Source organism: Medicago sativa, chromosome 6 (assembly GCF_051527215.1).
Source record: "Medicago sativa cultivar Bolivia chromosome 6, Bolivia_mono, whole genome shotgun sequence".
NCBI lineage: Eukaryota > Viridiplantae > Streptophyta > Magnoliopsida > Fabales > Fabaceae > Medicago > Medicago sativa.
The window spans coordinates 10352220-10377500 of NC_140754.1; the positions used below are offsets into that span (position 1 = coordinate 10352220).

A 25281-nucleotide genomic window follows, 5' to 3' on the forward strand; every position below is an offset into this window, starting at 1 on the left:
TTCATTCCTAAAAAAAATTAACCAAAGAAAAATGTGTATATATAGATATGTGTAAGCTTCAATATATACTTACAGTAGTGGATAATGTGGCGTAATTGTGTCCTCTATTTGCTGTTAAACAAATCCTTCAGCATATATACAACTGTCAACTACATTTTCTTATAGAGCATCAATTCATTTTTACATTTAGTTCTTTTATTTTAAATCACTTTTCTATGAGGGAAAATTCACCTGATAATCCAAACACAAATATCTACGAGAAGATGTTTTATTAATAATTCCAAACTGAGTACTAATAGAATTAGAGTCACATGCCAAAAACTAGATATAAAATGGAAAGGTTTGTAACTTCAATTAACATCTCTATAGGATTACAAAAACTTAGCATGGATACAATCTAGAAACTTCAGCCAAAAAAGAGATACAATTGTTGCCTATACACAAAGGCACCATAAGAATTGGTTTTTGCCCAACCATTGTCCTGCCATTTTTTGTTGATTCATTCCGCTTGGTTTTTCTTCTTTCTGTTCTGATTGAAGTCATCCGTGGGTTCGTCTTCAGAGCATTCACTTTCATCACTTCTACAAGCAATGAGATTCAAATCTTGTGCATCATATACCAGATAAATTGCTGTCTTCTTTCTGCTCGGCCATCGCTTTACTATCTTTCATTGATTCATTCCGCTCGGCTTTTCTTCTTTCTGTTCTGATTGAAGTCATCAGTGGGCTCCTCTTCAGTACAGAATCTCTTGACAGGGCGTTCATTTTCATCATTCCTACAAGCAATTGCTTTCAAATCTGGTACATGATACAGCTCCATTGTTTTCGAAACTGGTTCATCGTATACAAGATAAACTGTTGTCTTCTTCACAATGAAATCATTCTCGAAAACAAAGAAGAACTCCACTTTGTTACCAGGTTCTATGCTTGATACTAACCTCTGCCCCTCTTCATCTTCAGAGAATAATGCCTCACTCTTATAGAGCTGAATTGTGACCTTTGTGTAATTATTCACTAACACGCATTTAAGGCACCATAAGAATTGGTTTTACCAAACCATTGTCTTTCATTGATTCATTCGACTTGATTTTTCTTCTTTTTGTTCTGATTGAAGTCATCAGTGGGTTCGTCTTCAGCAGAGAATCTCTTTAAAGAACATTCACTTTCATCACCTCTATAAGCAATGAGATTCAAATCTTGTGCATCATATACCAGATAAATTGCTGTCTTCTTCACAATGAAATCATTCTCGAAAACAAATACGACCTCCACTTTATTACCTGGTTCGATGCTTGATATTACCCTCTGCCACTCATTTTCAAATAAAACTGCTGCACTATTATAGAGTTGGATGGTGGCCTTTGTGTAATTTTTCAATAACACGTTTCTAAGGCCATTCAATACTTTTCGCCTCTGATAAGAAAAGCCATATGATTTTATGTTATCAGGAGTTGAAATATGGGTTGAAGTATAGACAATGCACATCATCATCTTCAAGTTACGCCCTTCCACTTTAGGGACTTCAAAAGTTACAGAAGAACCTTCAAAACTAAAGGTCAACCAATCTGGATAACTATCACCAGGAAGCAAACAACCACCGCTCCTATTGACATCAATATTCTGTAAAAGTAAGGTATGCTCAAGATTTTATTGACAAGTATTTAAATATCACCTTATCATTTATTCAACAATTGAAGATATAACTTCCCTTATAAGGTAGATAATCATATTTTGTCATTACAAATATATTTGCTTGGATTCATAAAACAGACTATCAGTGATGGAAGATACTAATAGTAACAATGACCGAGAACAAATTTTGTGAGAATTTGGAAGACAATTTAAAAATAAATATGTTCAGGATTTGAATTTTTATTTTTATTTTTATGTATTTTACTTACCCCTGTAGCAAATAATAGTTATAGACTTGCATTAAAAGAATTCAAATCTAAGAGGCGATAAAAGAGGGGAATGTCAAACCTGCAATTTTTTTTTGAGAATATTGGTGACTTGGCAATTCATTCCTATTTGAATTAAAAGAGACTTGAAGGAATCTTTTGATTTTGAAACGTGTACTTCATTGCAACATTGAATTAACATAGAAGTAGTCGGATTTGATTCCTGTGATGTAGTTGCAGCTGATTCCAATTCCTTAGAGTTTGTAGCATATATAGCATTCAAAATTGTTGTTGAATCAAGAGAAAGTTGATCTTCAGAGTTGCAATCCACCCAAAGACTTTGAAGCCATGGAAGTCGGTTCAAAAAAGATGAAAGTTCATGTATTCTATTACTCGGTACATCTAAAGAAACAAGAGATGACATGGCAGCCGATGTAATTTGAAATGGAAATGGGAGATTATTTCCATGTGACATCCAAGACAAAATGATTAATGGAAACATATCCCTTGAAAATCCTTCATAACCGCACAAAGAGATATATCCAATGCTTTTTGATCTTACCATTGAAAAGGGCACTCTTGTTATTGCAGTGTTCTTTGCAAGCAAAGTGGTTAAAGATTCCATATGTTCCAAGTCCTCTTCCAACTTGTCAATCTTCAAACACCCAGAAAGAATGAAGGTTTTTAGAGATTTCAACTTATAGATGCTTCTTGGGAGGCTACATAAGCTAATACAGTCCTCCAAATTTATCAAAACAATTTTGTTGAGATTTCCAATGCTAGGAGAAACTTCAGATAGCGTTGGACAATCTTTGAGTACTAGCTTTTCAAGATTAGGCATGTTTGAGAAGTCAGGACTTCGTGTGAGATAATGGGAATGACTAAGATTAAGAATTTTCAGCTTCTCCATCCTCTGCAAGAACATAAATATCATTGAGGAACTTAAGCAAGAGGCTTCAAAAAGTAAATGGAAACAGTTACAAATTTACAGTAGTGCAAAGTTATTTTCTAAAATTACCAATAGCAGAGTAAAATCTATGAAACAAGGTGTCGTGTCTGAGAATTCTACTTGGAGATCATAAATTTGAAATATAAATCTAAAGCTTCTTTAATCAACCATTCACAACTCCCCTTTTGCACAATATTTAGCTTTCAAAATGGTTGGTGTACACTAAATATAAAGATAAAACCCTTTTGATTAGCTAATCGTTTTATTTCGATTCATGCTTAGTATTAAACTTCCTTACACTCTCATCCAATTATATATTGCTAAATGTTTACAAAAGTTTCATTATCACAACAAGGACTAAAAGTAAATAAAATTTATTTAGAGATTACTTGAAATGTTGTCATTTGTTAATTTATGTTTCAACCATAAAAATGAGAAGCGATAATAACTTGTGAAATGTGAAAAACTATAATCAAAAGTAATACCACAGTGTTCTTCCACAGAAGTTCGACATTGATGATCTCTAACTCGATGGAAACTAAATTTTCTCCATAGAAGTTTGTCGGTATATGACTTAATCCATTCCACGACAGCAGTCTCAAATCCCTTGAAACATATTCAAAATCCCCATCAAGTTTTACTTCAGCAAGTTGAAGCAATCTGAGACTCTTCATATTTTCAAATGCTTTAGTACTAAAGCATTTTGCATTAGCTTTAGGCAACTTCAAAGACAGTCCCATAACACTTTCTTTTCCCTGTGAAATATAATGGACCAAGAAGCAAAAACATGCACAAATTAAAGCACCAAGGTGGATATAAAACTAGCCATGAAACCAATCATTCGTTACTAGCTAGAAGTTATGACGCACAAAAAATTAACAGCCAAAATAATATTCGATGATAATCAACAAAACAAATGGATGCTGAACACTAAATGTTTCTTTTAAATTCTTAAGTTTTAAATGCTTTAAATCCAAATTTAAAAAAAAAAATTATACAAAGACTTACAGTTTGTTTTGATAATACGTCAATCACATCCTCCGGATACCACAACCTGCTACGTTTCTCAGGCCTCCTTGGTGATTCCTCACGAACAATCCCTCTTCCCATATCTCGCAGCAAACCATGCATTCCAAGCATGTTCTTATCATCAACACTCACAAGGCTTCTCTCAACAAGGACGCTTATTCCAATTTCTGCATGAAGTCCACAGTCATTTAATACGAGTATAGCATCATTTCGGTCCATTCCAATTAAGAAACAAGCTATGTCAAGGAATATTTCTTGCTCATCAGTATCTTGCAAATCATCATAACTTATTCTTAACTTCTTCTGCACTTGATCATTTGGAATTCTTTTGAGTTTCTCCAATACAAGATCCCACTTGGATTTCGCCTTATCAAACAAATAAGACCCAAGGACTTCGAGAGCTAGCGGCAATCCTCCACAATATTCAACTACATTTTCGGCAACCCTAATAAAATCTCTTGTAGGACTCGCTTCCTTGAATGCATTCCAACTAAAAAGCTCAATTGATTCACTTTCATTCATTGTTGTCATTTTGTATATTTTGTCAACTCTCCCTGAAAGTAAATCCAAATCTCTAGTTGTGATGATTATTACACTCCCTGAGCCAAACCATTCACGACTTCCACAAAAAGTATTCAGCTGGTCTAACGTATTCACATCATCAAGTACAATAAGTACTCTTTTATGGCAAAGTTTATCCTTTAATGTGTTTTTTCCTAACTCAATGTTTGGTATTTTGATTGTTCTTTCTTTGCAGATATCAAATAAAAGTTGTTCTTGTAAACCCACTTGTCCAGCAATTTTCCCCCCATCTTCCCTTATATTTGCAAGGAAGCTCCTACCATCAAAATTGCGGCCAATCTTATTGTAAATGGCTTTTGTAACGGTTGTTTTTCCAATTCCCCCCATACCCCACATCCCTAGTAGTTGAACACCCTTTGATCGGAAGTCTAGACGGTTAATCACATCTTGCACCCGAGATTCAATTCCCACAGGGTTATTTGAAATAAACAAGTCTGTCTTATTCAACAACTGTGAAATGCTGTTAACAATACCTTTGATATCCTCACTTTCATTCCTACACAAATAGAATGTATATGGGTAGATACACATATATGCTCAGATATGTCAAAAGTAAAGGGGAAACTTGAGTAAAAAAATTATTGTTGGATGTGTGTATTGAAAGAAAGCTACAATCTATTCAAATACTTTTAAAAGTAGTAAAATAACATTTTCTATGTTTCATGATATTTTTTATTTTTTTTATCTTAATTAGCAAAATTGTCAAATGCGACAATTACTAAGGTACGGACGGAGAGAGTGTAGCTCAAATTAACGCAATTTTACACTGCTCAATATTTTTTTTACTCGATACATATTTTCTAAAATCTTGACAGTGGAATTGTAAGTTTGTATCATATAGATCATTCAAATGGATTTTTTACATAAATCAAAAATCATTTGATAGATTTTTTCAGACCTATCAAGATTAACGATGAATGACAAATATGTTTGGATCGAGGGTTTCTTTCCAAAAATGCGTTCAATTTTCAATACAAAAAAGACATATAACAAAAAGATAAGAATAAATTTAAATATTAAAAAAATGTAATGGTCGTGGCAAAGATATAGCAGATATTGGCAAAACTATTAATTTGCAATTCAAGGGTGATTGTTCTAATATGTTTCAAGCTCTCTCTCGGCCTAATAATTTGGAGAGGAAGACAATGAAAGGCGTTGTAGGCGTTGAGGGCAGCCACACGCGGTCTCCTCAGCAGGTTGTTAATTTTGTGTTGTTAATTTTCGTGTTAGTGGTCACAATGAAATTTATTTCTTATAATATAAGAGGGTTGGGGAGTATTGAGAAAAGAAAGGAAATTCAAAAGATTGTGAAATTTCACAGTCCGTGGATTTTATATGTTCAGGAAACTAAGTTGGAAAATATTAATGATTTTCTTTGTTCTTCGATTTGAGGTAATCAAAACTACGGTTTCTCCTACAGACCATTTGTGGGAGATTCTGGTGGCATCTTAACTATTTGGGACACGGCGGAAGTTGATGTTATTATTACTAGGAGCTTGGCTCATGTTGTTATTATTCAAGGAAAAATGGTGAAAATTGGAGCCGTTTTTTCTCTTGCAAATGTCTACGCGCTGTGTGACCCCCTTCGGCGGCAAGATGTTTGGAATCACCTTGGAACGATTATTGGCAATTTTAGAGAGACTTGTTGGTGTGTTTGTGGGGACTTTAACGCTATTCGTTCTCCCGCTGAACGCAAGAGCAGAGTGGTTGGTTCTTTTATTGAAGATTATTCTCATTTCAATCAGTTCATCCATAGTAACTGTAACGCCCTCCTTTTATTTAATTATTTTTATTAAGTTAGAATCTATTTATGTGATTTATATATATATATATATATATATATATATATATATATATATATATATATATATATATATATATATAAGGTTGTAGACCAAGATTTTCGGGTGTCAATCCATTGATTGGAATTAAACCTTCAATCTACCGGACTATCTACCGGACTTGCTCGATTTTATTCTTGGGAAGGGAAAAATGAGATTGAAAAACCCTTTTTGGATCCGGGGGTCGGTTACGATTCGGGAAGGTGTTAGGCACCCGCGTCGTTCACGGTACTCCGTGAGAACCTCTTTCTAACTTTATTTTTTATTTGAAAATTTGTTGTTTAAAATTGAAGTGAAAGAATGGAGGGAGAAGAAGTTGGAGTTTTTTGTTATTTTTTATTTGATCGATTTGAGAGGAATAAAGCCTCTGCCTACGTACCCTTAAAAGGGATCAAAACCACCGTAGTTCACTCTTAAAAAGTATTTTTGTTGGTTAGGTTGATTTTAATTATTTTTTGAAAATGATTTTTGAGAAGGGTTGCGAGACCTCAAAGGTATAGAAGAATAAAATAGAAGTGAGGTTGTTTCATTTTATTTAAGAAATTTAGTCTAAGTTTAATTAAGATTCATTAGCAATTTGATTAAGAAAATAAAAAGAAAAAACAACTTGGATTTGGGTCCAAGGTTTATTAAGAAAATGTTTGACTTTTGCTTATTTGATTTTGAGATAAAAATGATTTTTCTAATTAACGGAAAGCTAGCGTAATAACGTGAAAAGTAAAGCGAGGTAAAAGCGATAAATAAAGTGATATGGTGTCGGTGCAAGTGTCGGTGCTTGTGTTACCTACATTATTACAAAAATTCCTAGATACATTCTATGGCCTCTTTGCCAAGCTACAAACCAATGGTAAAAATATACATCCATTTCCTAGTTATATACACTAATATCATGGAATTTAAATAAATTGCAAGAAGAAGGTAAATGCAAGAGATCATACTAGAATTAAAGCAAGCAAGATAATAAGAAAGCTTAGAGGTGTGACATACTAGGATGACTTATCAAATAAAATGCGTGATGTTGAGGTTTTAAGGAAATGTATGAAGAAGAAATTGAAATGTTAAAGCAAGATCAACATGAGATATTATGGAGAAAAAACATTTAGGATGCATGAAATAAAGCTTTTTTTTAAAACACTAAAGCAAAATAAAAGCCATGGAGATTAAGGTTTTAAAATGTTCGGAGCAAAGCCCCCCAAGATGAGTTTAAAAATGCATGAGATGATTTTTGTGTTTAGAAGCCTATATAGGCTAGAATGCATACGATGAAAATGGAGTTAATGAATAAACAAATACAATAACATTATGCATGGTACGAAGTTCTTTTCAAAAACCTAGCTAAATTAAAGGTACAAATGTACATGGGATAGAAATTAAACCCTTAACTAACTTAGATAAAAACATGCATGATATGAAGATTAACACACTGATCAAAATATATGAAAATAAAGTCAAAGCGCTATATGAGTTTTAAAATAAAATACATGATATGATTTTAGATATCAATGAATGAGATGCTAAAAAGTATACAAGCCAACAAGAAACCTAAAGAAAATGCAAGCGATTTAAAAAAAAAAATTGGACGAAATGCAGGGGGTGTATCAAGCAGTACTGGGAGTGCACTTTAGCAAAACAGTAGTGAACCAAAGCAGTTGGGCTTAGCAAAACAGGTTGAAAATGGGCCTGGGTTATGAAAGGGTCGGTTCAAATAAGCTGGACCGGTTCAGCAACGGGTCGGTTCAACCGAACCGGTCCAGCAAGATTAACATAAAACCAGAATGGCCAAAAAACAGCTTCTTCACAAAACAAACAGCAGCATCGCTGCTTATTTCATTTTCCTCCATCTTTTCCAAACATTTTCAGAAACAAAAACTGACTTAAACAATGCAAAATTATCAAACTAAACAAAATCCAAGGAGAAAATGAAACTGTTACCTCTGGTTTTGATCGGAGAATGAAGCTTTAACAATGGAAAACTTCTCTTTGGATTCACTTATTCTCTTCACCGATCCGAGCTTGGTGATAGCGATGGCGACTTGATGATGATGATGATGTTCGTATTGGCCCACACAAGAGTCTTCATCTTCCTTGCTGGATCTGGAACGATCGTTCCTTCTTCTTCTTTCTACTGCTTCCTCTTCTTGCTCGATTCCGTCACCGTTCGTACTGATTCCGCCTTGCCACTGGTTGTTATTGTTATGAGGATTATAAAGTTGTATTCAAGGGAATTGTTCTTGAGAAAACAAATTTGGAGATAGTCTAATGTTGGTGTGATTCGATATGAGCAGGAAAATGAGGATTTGGTGTTGTTACTGGATGCAAGAAGAAAATCGAAAAAAGAAATTTAGTGTCGTGTTTTTGGATTGTTTTGATGTTGAATGTTATTAATGGATTTTGAGAATTTTGAAAGGAGAAGAGTCTTTGATCTACTACATTTTTTGGCAGCCGAAAATGGAATTGAGCTTGTGTGGGTTTCTGCGTATTGGGTGCTGCCGATTTAATGTTTACATGAGAGTTTGTGCAGCCCCCTTCATCAATGATTGGGAGTCTATTTATAGCCAAAACTAGGTTAAAAAAAGGATGAATAGACTAAAGACTAAACTACCCTTAATGAAACTTGGAGAGAAAGAAAATGCTTTGGATGCTCTTTGGACCAATAACAATGTAACAAGTGGACTTAAGACAAAATAAATTGTTGATAAAAAAATAAAAATGACATAAAAATGAAATAAAAGAAAATAAAGTTGTAAAATAAGATAAAAGTAATAATAAAAAAAAGTAATAAAATTTAAAGCTGTCGAAATCTCGACTGAGACGACTAAAACTTGCGGTGTTTTAAAACACGAACAAAACTTTTTAAACGGTTTAATCATGCAGACAAAAAGGAAATTACCTAAAAAGGTTTATTTATAAAAAGAAATGAATAAAAGACTTTAAATATTTTAAAAGCACGCGTAAAAATTTAAAATGCCTGAAAAGACAAATAAAGCAATTTCAACTGGACAAAATTTTACTTGCAAGATCACAGACTTTGAATGATTAAACAACGACTGAGAAAGGTTTTAACTTGTTAAAGCGAAAAGAAGAGAAATTGAGCCGTTTTAAAATACGGACAAAAATAGGTAAGAACATAGCAAAGTGGTCAAAATTTGGGGTATGACAGATGCCCCTATTTAAGTTTCTTCGTCACGAAGATTTGAAAGAAGACTTTTAAATCGATGGGTCGAAGAGACTTAAATACTTAAGTACACCAAATTTTGACCAGCTAAAAAGCTAAGAATGCGATGAATACAATGATATGAATGCATGCGACGCGAGTATGAATGCAAAGACGACGGAAATAAACTGACTGGGGAACAAACTGATAGGTATCACTGGGGAGATAAAGCCTGTCTATTACCAACTGCCGTGGCAAAGACAAAAATATAGAAGATAAAGCTTGAATATTACCAACTGACGCGGTAAAGACGAAAATACAGATGATAAAGCTTGTCGGAATATAAAGCTTGAACAGACGGTAAAGCTTGGAAGATAAAGCTCAGACAGCAAATAAAGCTTAAGACGGGAAGTAAAGCTTGAGACGGAAAATAAAGCTTAAGAAGGAAAATAAAGCTTATGACGGAGAGTAAAGCTTGAGATGGAAAGTAAAGCTTATCAATTACCAACAGCCCGTGGTAAACGATGACAATGCGGAAGATAAAGCTCAGACGGAAGATAAAGCTTGAGACAAAAATAAAGCTTGAGGTGGAAAGTAAAGCTTATCAATTACCAACAGCCCGTGGTAAATGATGAAAATGCGGAAGATAAAGCTTGTCTACTACCAACTGCCGTGGTAAAGACGAAAATACTGATTAAAGCTTGTCTATTACCAACTGCCCGTGGTAACGACGAAAATGCAGAAGATAAAGCTTGTCTATTACCAACTGCTCGTGGTAACGACGAAAATGCAGAAGATAAAGCTTGTCTATTACCAACTGCCCGCGGTAACGACGAAAATACAGAAGATAAAGCTTGTCTATTACCAACTGCTCGTGGTAACGACGATTAAACAGAAGATAAAGCTTGTCTATTACCAACTGCCGTGGTAAAGACGAATATACTGATTGGTATAGGTAAAGTGATTACTTGATGGGACCTGCCACTTGAACACATACTGATTGGTGACATTTATGGATTAGACACTTTGAGATTGACATCTTGTGTATTGGAGTAAGACGCAGGAAAATAATGCAACTATGCATGAATGATATTTGTATGCGTGCTATGTATGCATGGATGACTGAATGCATATGAGACTTATTTGACAGTATAATGGTGAGACTGTTGAGACCAGATTTGGGCAGGTCCGAAGAAAGTGGCCCGACATCATGTTGCAAGCATCCGACACCCTTCATTGGGGATAACATCACTGGGGATGAACCAAACACTGACGGGGTAAAGCCCTTCAAACCACTGACGGGGTAAAGCCCTTCAAACCACTGATGGGGTAAAACCCGCATTCTTAACCATTGATAGGGTAAAAACCCAAATTCAAACCAAGCTGATGGGGTAAAGCTCATATTCAAACCAACTGACGGGGTAAAGCCCTTCAAACCACTGATGGGGTAAAGCCCGCATTCTTAACCATTGATGGGGTGAAAACCCAAATTCAAACCAAAATGTTGAGATAAAGCCCGCATTCGAACCAACTGATGGGGTAAAAACCCATAATCAACTACTGAAAGAGGGAAGAGCCCAATAACCAATTACTGAAAGGAGAATGCCTCATAATCAAACCACTTGAAAGGATAACAACTCATTGATCATACCGCTGAGGGGAGAATGCCCCATGATCAAATCACTTGAAGAGAGAATGACACATTGATCGTACCGCTGCACGGGTAACAACCCATTAATCATACTGTTGAGGGGAGAATGCCCCATAATCAAATCACTTGAAGAGAGAATGACACATTGATCATACCGATGCACGGGTAACAACCCATTAATCAGACTGCTGAGGGGAGAATGCCCCATAATCAAATCACTTGAAGAGAGAATGACACATTGATCACACCGCTGCACGGGTAACAACCCATTAATCAGGCCAGTGAAGAGGTACCAAATACCCACCCATTAATTGAAACACTGAAGAGGTAACGAACTCTTTAAACAGGCCACTGAAGATGTAACATACCATCAATCCGACCACTGGAGGGGTAACAACCCATTAATCATACCGCGAAGGGGTAATGACACATTAATTATACCGCTGATGGGATACAACCCAACAAACAAAACTGCTGATGGGAATATGACCCAATATGACGTCTCAGTTGATGGTGAAGTAATCATTCCTTGGGGTAAAGCCCGCCAATCAGAAACCTGACAGAAGTCGCCATTTAGTCAAACCTATCAATCAACGCACAGGCAAAAGACGCCATTAATCAAGCTATTGGCGGAAGTCGTCATTTGTCAAACCACAGGCAAAAGACGTCATTGATCAAACCACAGGCAGCAGTCGCTATCAATCAAAGCACCGACAGAGGACGCCATTTTCAAACCACGGGCAGAAGTTGCCATTTCTTGAGATAAAACCCATCAATCAAAGTCTGGCAGAAGTCGCCATTTGTAAGCCAGCACAAAGTGTGTTCTTCCATTTAACCCCCTTGAAATTGTGATGCCTCTGTCTTTGTGTTTTTTTTTGTTCATTTTTTGTATTGTTTTTTTTGAATCCCTAATTTTTGCCTGGACCGCCCTTTCGAGTTTTCAATCCACCGGGAATATACTTCTTTTTTGTTTGCCCCTAATTTTTGCCTGGATCGCCCTTTCGGGTTTTCAATCCATCGGGACGCTCATTTTTGCCTAAGCCGCCTTTTCAGGTTTTCGACTTAGCGAGCTCTTCTTTTGTATTCTTTTTTTTTTTTTTACAGAGGTCATCTCACCACTTCTGGTCATGCTTACCTTGCAGAGTTTAACTGTCCTTTAGACGAATATTGATGTATGTTTCTACTCCTCATAAGTTCAAAGAAGATGTACCTGTTGTTTATACTTTTCAAAAGACATTAAAAAAAGTTTTAAAAATTTTTGCTTTAAGTATTCACATCAAAAATAGAAGAAAATTATGCAAACAGAATAACTGAGAATTTCAAATAAATGGGCACAAGCTCAAATTAGATGTAAATGGAGTGGTGGCATGCCAAAGGCGTGGCCCCACGGATTAAAAAAAGTTTGGAAAATGGTAATTATATGGAAAAGGTACATTGAACACAATAACCGCTATGCTCTCTAACAACTTTGAATTTCACTGTTCTGAGCCTTTGATTTGCAGATGCTTCATATAGATTGTCTTTTGACAGTTAAAAATGCCCCAAATGAATCACATCTGATTTGATGCAGTTACCTTGTCATAAGTCGGAAATCTTTTGTTGGCTGAAGTGCCTCAAGTGAATCATACCTGATCAGATGCAGTTACATCGCCATGAGTTGGCGGTCTTTTGTTGGCTGAACTGCTCCAAGTGAGTCATGTCCGACCAGATGCAGTTACTTTGTCACAATCCTTAACTTTTGCATAGGTCGCCCTTGCGGGTTTCAACCTATCAGGATAAACATCATCATTCTTTTTTTTTTTTTTTTTTGTCTCTAACTTTTGCATAGACCACCCTTTTGGGTTTTCAGTCCATCGAGACGCTCTTTTTTTTTGCCTAAGCCGCCTTTTAATGTTTGCGACTTATCGAGCTGATTTTTTATTTTCTTTGTTCATGTCTCTAATTTTTGCATGGACCGCCCTTTCGGGTTTTCAATCCATCGAGACGCTCTTTTTTGCCTAAAACGCCTTTTAATGTTTGCGACTTATCGAGCTTTTCACCTTTTTTTTTTGCGTGTCTCTAACTTTTGCCTGGACCGCCCTTTCGGGTTTTCAGTCCACCGAGACGCTCTTTTTTTTTTTTTTGAGCCTTTTCATTTTAACAAAGCATTTCTTGACTGCATTGGTATTCATAGGACATATAAGTTTACCACCATTCTTTGTAATTTGGCATCCATTTGCCCCTGACATCATGTAACATATTTTTGAGCATAAAGCCATATTCTTGACATTCACGGGGGCGAGCCTTCTTTGTTGAATACTTGATATAACTGTCTATGGCACACGACAATAACACTTTTGAATTTCAATCAAGTTTAGCTTTCATTGGAACTTCCGTTGCCGGGACTTTGACCTCCATGTGAAGCATTGCCTTTATATTGTATACTGAGGGATGGTGGGGGGGTTGCCCCTGTTGAAGTGTGCACTTGAAGTATAACATCCCTGCAAGGCAGATGGTAGCATCTCGTGCCAGTCTTTGTACATGAAAGTCCTCTTCTGGACAATCTTTCTTGATATTCACAGCTTAGATGGCCAAGATGCCCCAGTAGGCGAGAAATCACATTGGAAACTTCTTCTTCATACTCCTCTTCAGTCTCGGATACAAGGAACTCAAAGTTGAGAGAGAGTACATGGTTTAAGTGTTCAACGGGTTTATTGATGCATGATTTGATTATTGATATAAACATTATGATTATGCAAACATGTGGAAATGATTTAAAGAAAAGAATTTTTGGTTTTTTGTATTACCATTTTTCCAGAAAAAGCACCAAATAAAAACAAAGTCGGGATCGAGAAGACCTTTAAATTAATGATGAAAATACATAAAGCAAAAAGCCCTAAACAAGTTCACTTCCGTCTCGGGTGGGACGAAAGGATTTTTTTTTTGAAAAACATAAAGCAACAAACAAGCATATTAATTGAACAAATGAGTAGTAGAAAGAAACATCAGCAAAGACCCAATTGCAGCTAAACATCAAATTCCAAGATCCGATAGCGGATTAACTTGCAGATTCCAAATCAAATTCTTCAAAAGGTATGAGGTCTTTTCGGATCAATTTCTGAACTATCTTCTACAATGCAAAACAGTGCTCAATATCATGACCTGGTGCCCCTTGATGGAAAGCACAAAAGTGGTCGGGCCTGTACCGGGATGTCAATTTTGCTGGCACTGGAAGAGGTGCCTTGGTATAGACCAAATTCCTTTCAAGCAACTTTGGAAGCAACTCTGCATACTTCATGGGAGTGGGATCGATCTGTTTCCTTGAAGTCTGTTGTTGATATTGCTGAAACTGAGGATGATAAACCGGATTTTGAACAGTATTGGTGATGGGCTTAATAGCAGCAACAGAGTGAGAAATCAAATACTGTTGTTGACTTTGTTGAAATTGGGGCTGATAACCCGGATTTTGAACAGTATTGATGGGCCTAACAGCGGCAACAGAGTGAGGAGTCAGATGTTGTTGCTGAAGTAGCACCTTTATATCCGGGTCTTCGAAGAACTCGGTGTTATTTTCAATCAACTTCTGAACTTCTTCCTTCAAAGAGTAACACTGCTCACTGTCATGACCTGATGCCCCTTGATGGAAATCACATTTGAGATCAGGGCAATACCAAGATGGCAGCGGATTCGGCACCCGATGAAGTGGCCTAATTCGAACAAGTTTATTCTTAAGCAAGATGGGAAGCAAAGTTGCATATTTGATAGGAATTGGGTCAAACTGTGATGTTTTCCAAGCCTGATTTTGAAGAATAAGTTGCTGAGGAGCTTGGTTCTGGGAAGTAAACGACTGAGGAGCCTGATTTTGAGAAGTGAATGGCTGAGGCTGTTGAGGAACCTGTTGTCGAGGTCGTTTCATGCATATCGGCTGACATAATGGCTGAGACCTTTGCTGAACAAGCGGTGGATCCTTTGCAGCCATCAATGAAGATACCAGGCTAGTTAACTTCTCTACCTCAGCCCGAAGTGTTGTTACCTCTCCTCGAAGCTCGTGAACCTCTTGCTCAAGTTGATCCATCTTTTGCGTTTGTACGAGTCTTTGCATGTGCGAGCCGAACTTGTATGAAAACATCGAACCACTTTACCGATGGATTGAGCTCTTTAGACAGAAACAAGGTATGAGACACAGACTAGAAATTATGAATGCAACATGATGCATGATATGTTTATGCAAAAAATGTACAAAATTTTTTGTTATCGAAGGATTTATCAAGGTAAATTGTAAACATTGCAGGTGAACATGGTTTCATTTTGAAGATTTGTAAAGATATTGCAATAGGTTTCCTTTTCAAAAGGTAAGAACGAACCCAAGGAAGAAGTTCTTAACAAAAGCAAAAGCTTCGGTAAGATTTTTGGATTTGTATTGCTTGGTGTTCATTCTTACAAAGGTCCATTCCTTCGATGTTTACAAAAAACTTGGTTAAATCCTTCAATATTTTTTTTAATGGATGAAAAAAAGGTTTATGGATGAATGCATGTATGCATGATTATGCCAGAATACATAGAATACATGATGAGGTTTAAGGTATACAATGTTGGAGCTTAAGGGACACAACGCCATTTGGTAAGGACTATGGTTTCCATTTGCACAAGTAACAAGGGTTCTACCAAGGTTCCCGAATTACAACCACCACAGAACTTTATCGGATACCGAGACAACACCCGGTCCAACAACGTTCGTAGGAAAGTCTAGTTCGAGTGTAGCATTGCAAGTAGACTAATACCGAGACATCACCCGGCTTAGCCACCGCACTACATCCTAAAAAAGGCCAAGATGGGTTAAGGGTTACTAAAGGTCCTTAGCGTACAAACGGAAACTTAAAAGCAATAGAGTCTAAGCGTGACAACACCCGCTGACATATATCACTTTAGGCTCCTCCGCTAAGTGTGGTTATCTCACGTGTGACAAGACACGAGAATACTCTCGGTATGCCACTAAGAGTCTACCACCCCTATCTTATGTTTCACTCGAGTCCGGGTATAGGACTTTGTCTCACCACTCACGTAAAAGTATTTACAAAGTATATACAAATGATAAAGCAAAAGTAATAAAGAAAGAAAGGTGGGCTAAACCCGCGTAGGATCCCCAGTGAAGTCGCCATTTTTGTAGACCAAGATTTTCGGGTGTCAATCCATTGATTGGAATTAAACCTTCAATCTACCGGACTATCTACCGGACTTGCTCGATTTTATTCTTGGGAAGGGAAAAATGAGATTGAAAAACCCTTTTTGGATCCGGGGGTCGGTTACGATTCGGGAAGGTGTTAGGCACCCGCGTCGTTCACGGTACTCCGTGAGAACCTCTTTCTAACTTTATTTTTTATTTGAAAATTTGTTGTTTAAAATTGAAGTGAAAGAATGGAGGGAGAAGAAGTTGGAGTTTTTTGTTATTTTTTATTTGATCGATTTGAGAGGAATAAAGCCTCTGCCTACGTACCCTTAAAAGGGATCAAAACCACCGTAGTTCACTCTTAAAAAGTATTTTTGTTGGTTAGGTTGATTTTAATTATTTTTTGAAAATGATTTTTGAGAAGGGTTGCGAGACCTCAAAGGTATAGAAGAATAAAATAGAAGTGAGGTTGTTTCATTTTATTTAAGAAATTTAGTCTAAGTTTAATTAAGATTCATTAGCAATTTGATTAAGAAAATAAAAAGAAAAAACAACTTGGATTTGGGTCCAAGGTTTATTAAGAAAATGTTTGACTTTTGCTTATTTGATTTTGAGATAAAAATGATTTTTCTAATTAACGGAAAGCTAGCGTAATAACGTGAAAAGTAAAGCGAGGTAAAAGCGATAAATAAAGTGATATGGTGTCGGTGCAAGTGTCGGTGCTTGTGTTACCTACATTATTACAAAAATTCCTAGATACATTCTATGGCCTCTTTGCCAAGCTACAAACCAATGGTAAAAATATACATCCATTTCCTAGTTATATACACTAATATCATGGAATTTAAATAAATTGCAAGAAGAAGGTAAATGCAAGAGATCATACTAGAATTAAAGCAAGCAAGATAATAAGAAAGCTTAGAGGTGTGACATACTAGGATGACTTATCAAATAAAATGCGTGATGTTGAGGTTTTAAGGAAATGTATGAAGAAGAAATTGAAATGTTAAAGCAAGATCAACATGAGATATTATGGAGAAAAAACATTTAGGATGCATGAAATAAAGCTTTTTTTTAAAACACTAAAGCAAAATAAAAGCCATGGAGATTAAGGTTTTAAAATGTTCGGAGCAAAGCCCCCCAAGATGAGTTTAAAAATGCATGAGATGATTTTTGTGTTTAGAAGCCTATATAGGCTAGAATGCATACAATGAAAATGGAGTTAATGAATAAACAAATACAATAACATTATGCATGGTACGAAGTTCTTTTCAAAAACCTAGCTAAATTAAAGGTACAAATGTACATGGGATAGAAATTAAACCCTTAACTAACTTAGATAAAAACATGCATGATATGAAGATTAACACACTGATCAAAATATATGAAAATAAAGTCAAAGCGCTATATGAGTTTTAAAATAAAATACATGATATGATTTTAGATATCAATGAATGAGATGCTAAAAAGTATACAAGCCAACAAGAAACCTAAAGAAAATGCAAGCGATTTAAAAAAAAAATTGGACGAAATGCAGGGGGTGTATCAAGCAGTACTGGGAGTGCACTTTAGCAAAACAGTAGTGAACCAAAGCAGTTGGGCTTAGCAAAACAGGTTGAAAATGGGCCTGGGTTATGAAAGGGTCGGTTCAAATAAGCTGGACCGGTTCAGCAACGGGTCGGTTCAACCGAACCGGTCCAGCAAGATTAACATAAAACCAGAATGGCCAAAAAACAGCTTCTTCACAAAACAAACAGCAGCATCGCTGCTTATTTCATTTTCCTCCATCTTTTCCAAACATTTTCAGAAACAAAAACTGACTTAAACAATGCAAAATTATCAAACTAAACAAAATCCAAGGAGAAAATGAAACTGTTACCTCTGGTTTTGATCGGAGAATGAAGCTTTAACAATGGAAAACTTCTCTTTGGATTCACTTATTCTCTTCACCGATCCGAGCTTGGTGATAGCGATGGCGACTTGATGATGATGATGATGTTCGTATTGGCCCACACAAGAGTCTTCATCTTCCTTGCTGGATCTGGAACGATCGTTCCTTCTTCTTCTTTCTACTGCTTCCTCTTCTTGCTCGATTCCGTCACCGTTCGTACTGATTCCGCCTTGCCACTGGTTGTTATTGTTATGAGGATTATAAAGTTGTATTCAAGGGAGTTGTTCTTGAGAAAACAAATTTGGAGATAGTCTAATGTTGGTGTGATTCGATATGAGCAGGAAAATGAGGATTTGGTGTTGTTACTGGATGCAAGAAGAAAATCGAAAAAAGAAATTTAGTGTCGTGTTTTTGGATTGTTTTGATGTTGAATGTTATTAATGGATTTTGAGAATTTTGAAAGGAGAAGAGTCTTTGATCTACTACATTTTTTGGCAGCCGAAAATGGAATTGAGCTTGTGTGGGTTTCTGCGTATTGGGTGCTGCCGATTTAATGTTTACATGAGAGTTTGTGCAGCCCCCTTCATCAATGATTGGGAGTCTATTTATAGCCAAAACTAGGTTAAAAAAAGGATGAATAGACTAAAGACTAAACTACCCTTAATGAAACTTGGAGAGAAAGAAAATGCTTTGGATGCTCTTTGGACCAATAACAATGTAACAAGTGGACTTAAGACAAAATAAATTGTTGATAAAAAAATAAAAATGACATAAAAATGAAATAAAAGAAAATAAAGTTGTAAAATAAGATAAAAGTAATAATAAAAAAAAGTAATAAAATTTAAAGCTGTCGAAATCTCGACTGAGACGACTAAAACTTGCGGTGTTTTAAAACACGAACAAAACTTTTTAAACGGTTTAATCATGCAGACAAAAAGGAAATTACCTAAAAAGGTTTATTTATAAAAAGAAATGAATAAAAGACTTTAAATATTTTAAAAGCACGCGTAAAAATTTAAAATGCCTGAAAAGACAAATAAAGCAATTTCAACTGGACAAAATTTTACTTGCAAGATCACAGACTTTGAATGATTAAACAACGACTGAGAAAGGTTTTAACTTGTTAAAGCGAAAAGAAGAGAAATTGAGCCGTTTTAAAATACGGACAAAAATAGGTAAGAACATAGCAAAGTGGTCAAAATTTGGGGTATGACAAAGGTGTTAATATTTTATTATGTGGCATTATTCTATTATTTAATAGAATATGAGAATTATTAGAGTAAGTAGATTTGAAAGTAGTTTTGAGATTAGATGTCTTTTTATGATTTAGTCGATTTATTTTGATGAGTGATATTTTGTTATGTTATATGTTGGTATTTACTAGAATAATATATTTGCTATTTGTTAGAGATATATTTGTTATTTGGTGTAGAAATATATTTGTTATTTGTTAGAGATATATTTGTTATTTGGTGTAGAAATATATTTGTTATTTGTGAGAGATATATTTAATTTAGAAATAAATAAGATTATGAGGAATAGAGTAGTTTTGAGGTGTAAGAGAAATAAGAAGGGGGTTAGAATAGAAAGAAGAATAAGTTGTTGGGCCTAAATAAATTTGGGAAGAATATTTTAATATTATAAATAGAGAAGCTTAGGTTAGAAAGAGTTTACCTTAAACCGCTTTTTGGAAAAGAGGAGAACAAGAAGAGAAGAGAAGAGAAGAGAAAAGTCAAGAGAAGAGAAGAGGAGAAGACCTTAGGAAAGAAGAACGCTGCTGCTGATTCAGGAATTAATCTAAGGTGAGGGTGAGACTATCTTGCTTTAATATTAAGTTGTAAATCATTAGATTACATCTAACAAAGTTGGGGAGAGTTTGTGAGATTAAGAGGATTAGGGTTTGAGTGAAGAATTGAGGATTAATGGATGAAAATTGTTAGATTGATGTAGAAAATGTGAACAGTCCTTAGATAATCCGTAGAATGATTATTGGAATAGTTTTGAGGTTTAAAACATATGATTAGATGAGAAGTCGGTGAGTTTAAGAATTAGGGTTTATGAGCGATTTTGATGATTAGATGATGAAGAACCGTAGAATTGATGAGAGAATCATGAACAAACCTTAGATATCCTATAGGAATGTTATTAGAAGTAGTTTGATGGTTAGAAACATGAGAATGAATGAAAAGTTGAGATTCTGAGAAAAAATGATTTTAAGTGTTTTTGAGAAATAAGTGATTCTAGGATAAGCTGTTTTGGAGATTTAAAAATATGATTTTTCAGTAAAATATGATAGGATTAGTCGAATAGAACGCGTAGGCGAAAACGGAATCGGATTCGGAGTAACGGTTAGGTTTTTACGGACGAAACGGTGAAACCGAAAAAATGGGACTGCACAGAGCTGCGTCGCAGGTGGGCTACTGCCTTCCCACGCCTGGGCGTAGTTTTCCACGCCTGAGCGCAGCAAGGCAGCCCCTCATGGGTGACTGCTTGTTGTGCTTTCGTTGCGTGCTGTCAGAACTTCGATTGTTGCGTTCTTATGTCTTTTTCACCCGTTTCCGTGTTGAATTAGCTCTCGGTGTAAACATGAAAGTTGTATATAATTGAGTTAGCTTTCTAATGGCTTTGGAGTGACTAGAAAATTATTTGTAGATTTTGAGTTTTGATGAAAATAGTCGAAGTGGGTCTTCAGAAAACTTTAAGAAAACTTAGCATAACTAATCCCAAGTTAGTCCAAAAACTTATGGTTGGTTTCCCAACTTCAACTTAAGTATTAGGGATTTAGTTGAGGTGTTTTATGAGTATTTGGCTTATGTCTCATTGATCAAACTTGATTTGCTTTTGAAGAATGTTTTGGACTTTGATATGAATGTAATTAATTAATGTATATGTGGTTATTGTTGTTGATATGTTGGAATACATTATGTGATTATTGTATGATACATAATATTTTGATGTTCTATGATGTTAATTTGATATGATTCATTTCTTATTGATGATATGATATTCTAGCACTGTTATATGCTGCAATTGTAGCTGTTTGTTGCTGCTGAATCTTAGTGAAGATGTATAAGTCGGTCTAAGTTGTCATGATTTAAGAAGTTGTCCATTTTAATGGAATTGTATAAGATGTTCACGTTGTTGTCCAAGTTGTAGGAAGATTGTGTCGTTGCATAGTCAGTGATGGGGGCTTAATGCCTGACAGGTTCTTTATGACCTTAGCGATGGGGGCTTAATGCCCGACAGGTTCTTTATGACCTTAGCGATGGGGGCTTAATGCCCGACAGGTCCAAATATGACCTTAGCGAAGGGGGCTTAATGCCCTGGTGGTACCACATGCATATTGAAGTTGTCTAAGTTGTTGTTGAAGTTGTCTAAGTTGTTGTTGAAGTTGTCTAAGTTGTTGTTGAAGATGTTGTTGCATTGTAGAATCGTCATAACTTATATTTGATGATGATTTAATGATGATGTTTGTTTAAGAAGTTGATTACGAACTTAATTATGAAGTTGTTTTCGATAAATGATATGCTTTGATAATGATACTTATGTGAAATACATGATGATGCTTATGATTATATTTGGTGTTAGATGTTGATGCTTATGATCATTATATGTGTTGATGTTTGTGATTAATATATGTGTTGATGTTTGTAATTAATATTTGATGATGTATGCTGATGTTTATGAATTAGTAATTGATGTTATATGATGATGTTTATGTCTATGATTAAGATGATGTATGATACTATGATTAAGACATTATATGATAATGCTTATGACCAATATTTGTAGATATGTGATGATATTTATATGATGATATGATACGGAGTATATGACTAATATAAGAAGATTAATGACACTAGTTAAGGAAGTTTAAGTTGTTAGATATGATTAATGAATTATAAGATGTTTAAGTTCCTCTGCTTGGAAATGTTGCTCTTCGTATGAGTAACTTGCAGGTAATCAAGATTAGAGGCGTCGTGAGTGGACTCCTCACATGTGTGTCTAGGTGCTCTGATACGTAACGGGATGGGACTTGACTTTACTTCTATTCCTTACGTATTGTTTATGATCTTTTATGAATAAATATTGAACTAGGACTTATGAGATTTTCTGATGAGGCCTGCGTGCCAAAGACTTTTTATGTTGAATGAACTAATTCCGCTGCGAAGTTTTGAATTACTTATGTTAAATGATTTTGAAGAATAAATTGTTATTTATTCAGTTTATGAATTTTTAAGAAGTGTAGCATTCCGTTTAAAGTTGAATTACTCTGATTTTTAATTAAGAAATTTTTATGTTGGGAAAACGGGGTGTTACAGTAACATCCTGTTTGATCTTCCTCTTTGTGGCAAAAATTTTACTTGGTTTAGAGGGGATGGTGTTTCTATGAGCCGGCTAGACCGGTTTCTTCTATCTGAAGGCTGGTGCACTATTTGGCCCAATATGGTGCAACGTGCTTTAAATCGCGGCCTTTCTGATTATTGTCCCATTTTGTTGTCTATGGATGATGAAAACTGGGGCCCTCGTCCTAGGCGCATGCTGAAGTGTTAGGGTGACTTACCAGGTTACAAAAAATTTGTTAGAGATAATTTGAAATCTTATCATATTGAAGGTTGGGGAGGCTTTGTTCTTAAAAAAAACTGAAGATGATTAAAGGAAGCCTGAACACGTGGCATCAGAATCACACTCAAAACCCTGAAGGCCGCTTACGCAACGTTCAAGACCGTATTTCCTTTCTAGATGCTAAAGGGGAGGAGGATGATCTATTATTGGAGGAATTGAGGAGCTTCATTCTCTATCTTCATACTTTCGATCATTATCTCGTATTAACACCAGCATGCAATGGCAGAAATCTAGATTACTTTGGTTGAAAGAGGGAGATGCTAACACTAAATTCTATCACAACATTATGTCATCTAGGCGGCGAGCAAATTCCATTTTTTCCTTATCTTTTAATAGCACTATTGTGGAGGGAGTTGAAGGAATCCGGGGACTGGTTTTCAATCATTTCTCATCTCATTTTTAATCTGTGGCTGCTGAAAGACCTTGCATTGAGAATCTCAATTTTAATAAGCTTAATGTAGGTCAGTGTGGTGAGCTAACCAAACCTTTTTCATTTGACGAAGTTAAGAAAGCGGTTTGGGATTGTGATAGTTTTAAAAGTCCTGGACCAGATGGTGTTAATATCGGGTTTGTTAAGGATTTTTGGCCGGAACTCCGTGACGATTTTATGCGCTTCTTATCTGATTTTCACAGGAATGGAAAGTTGTCAAAAGGCATCAATAATACTTTTATTGCTTTAATTCCAAAAATCGAGTGCCCGCAGTGCCTGAATGACTTTAGACCAATCTCTATGGTTGGAAGTCTCTACAAAGTTCTTTCCAAAGTTCTCTCCAATAGATTGCAAAGGGTTATGTCTAGTGTTATTTCTAAAACACAATCAGCTTTTATTCATGGTAGACAAATTCATTGCTAACGAGATTGTGGAAGATGCTAAGCGCCTGAAGAAAGCTTTGCTCTTATTCAAAGTTGATTTTGAGAAGGCTTTTGACTCCATTGATTGGTCCTACCTTGAATCCGTCATGAAAAAAATGAACTTCCCTACCTTATAGCGTAAGTGGATTATGGAATGCATCAGTACAGCCACAACTTCTGTCCTTGTTAATGGTAGCCCAACGATGAATTCAAATTTGAACGTGGGTTGAGACAAGGTGACCCTCTTTCACCCTTTCTATTTTTAAAAGCAGCTGAAGATTTGAATGTCATGATGAAGGCTTTAGTAGAGGCTGGCCTATTTTCTGGCTACAAGGTGGGCGCCAATAATCATGTCTCCATCACTCATTTACAATTTGCTGATGACACCTTGTTGATTGGGGAACGAAGTTGCGCTAATATTCGATCTCTGGAAGCTCTCCTTCTTCTCTTTGAGGTGATATCTGGTCTTAAGGTGAACTTCCACAAAAGTATGTTAGTTGGTGTTAATATTCATGACTCTTGGTTGGCTGAGGCAGCCTCTGTTCTTAATCTTAAATTGGGCAGGGCACCCTTCCTTTACTTGGGGTTGCCTATAGGTGGTGATCCTCGAAAATTAAAATTTTGGAAACCGCTAATGGATCGTATTAAATCAAGATTATCGGGTTGGAAGAGTAGAAATCTCTCTTTGGGTGGCCGTTTAGTTCTTCTAAAGTTTGTCTTGTCCTCTATTCCGGTCTACTTTCTTTCCTTCTTCAAAGCTCCCGCAAATATCATTTCTTCTATTGAATCTTTATTTAACTGTTTTTTCTTTTTTGGGGTTGTGAGGAGGTTAGAAAAATTTCTTGGATTAATCGGAACACTATTTGTTCAACAAAGGAGGAAGGCGGTTTAGGAGTGCGAAGGATTAGGGAATTTAATTTGGCTTTACTTGGTAAATGGTGTTGGCGGATGCGGGTTGAGAATAGGAGTTTATGGTATAGAGTTTTATCAGCCAGATACGGCGAGGTAGGAGGTAAAATCGTCGAGGAGGGGAGGTTTAACTCTGTTTGGTGGAATAATTTGATAAACGTTAAATATGGGGCTGGTGTGGGAGGTGGGCGGTGGTTTGATGATAATGTGAGGCGGGAGGTAGGTGATGGTGCCCAAACTTTATTTTGGTGGGATCCTTGGATTGACGGGTTAATTTTGAAGAATAGTTTCAGTCGTCTTTTTGATCTTGCTACTAATAAAATGGCAACGGTGGCTGAAATTTATTCTCTTGGATGGGGGGTTGAGGGTGTAGATTGGTAGTGGCGGCGTCATTTGTTAGCTTGGGAGGAGGAGAAGGTGCTGGAGTGTTGTGATATTTTATCTAATATTGTTTTGCAATCTACTCATCCTGACAGGTGAATTTGACACTTACATGCCTCCAGCAGTTATAATGTTACAAGTGCTTATAACCATATGTTGACATCAACCAGTAACAACTTGGCGCTTACTCACATTACTGAAATTTGGAACAAGGAAGTGCCCCTGAAAAATCAGTCTCTTTGCTTGGCGCTTGTTACGTGATATATTACCAACAACGGACAATCTAATCAAAAGGCACATTTTACATCCGAATGCTCAGTTATGCGTGGGTGGATGCGGTACGATAGAAGATGCAAAACACTAATTCCTCTCT

At 36.0% G+C, this 25281-nt stretch overlaps 1 protein-coding gene across 3 annotated transcripts in view; it reads right to left on the reverse strand.

Moving 5' to 3' along the window:
* Positions 1-266: 266 nt before the first annotated feature.
* The window catches only part of LOC146912727 (disease resistance protein RPV1-like), a 32433-nt gene continuing 7418 nt past the window's right edge, over positions 267-25281 (reverse strand). Inside the window, exons 2-6 of one of the 3 annotated variants that reach the window (XM_085722227.1) lie at positions 3855-4953; positions 3332-3601; positions 1980-2810; positions 1427-1619; positions 533-1031 (exon numbers count right to left, since the gene is read on the reverse strand). In XM_085722227.1, the coding sequence (XP_085578353.1) occupies positions 676-1031; positions 1427-1619; positions 1980-2810; positions 3332-3601; positions 3855-4953 (2749 nt within the window). In that variant the 3' untranslated portion in view covers positions 533-675. Of the gene's footprint in view, positions 1620-1979; positions 2811-3331; positions 3602-3854; positions 4954-25281 lie in introns of all 3 variants that reach the window. The other 2 variants (XM_085722228.1, XM_085722226.1) reach the window with 2 other exon arrangements.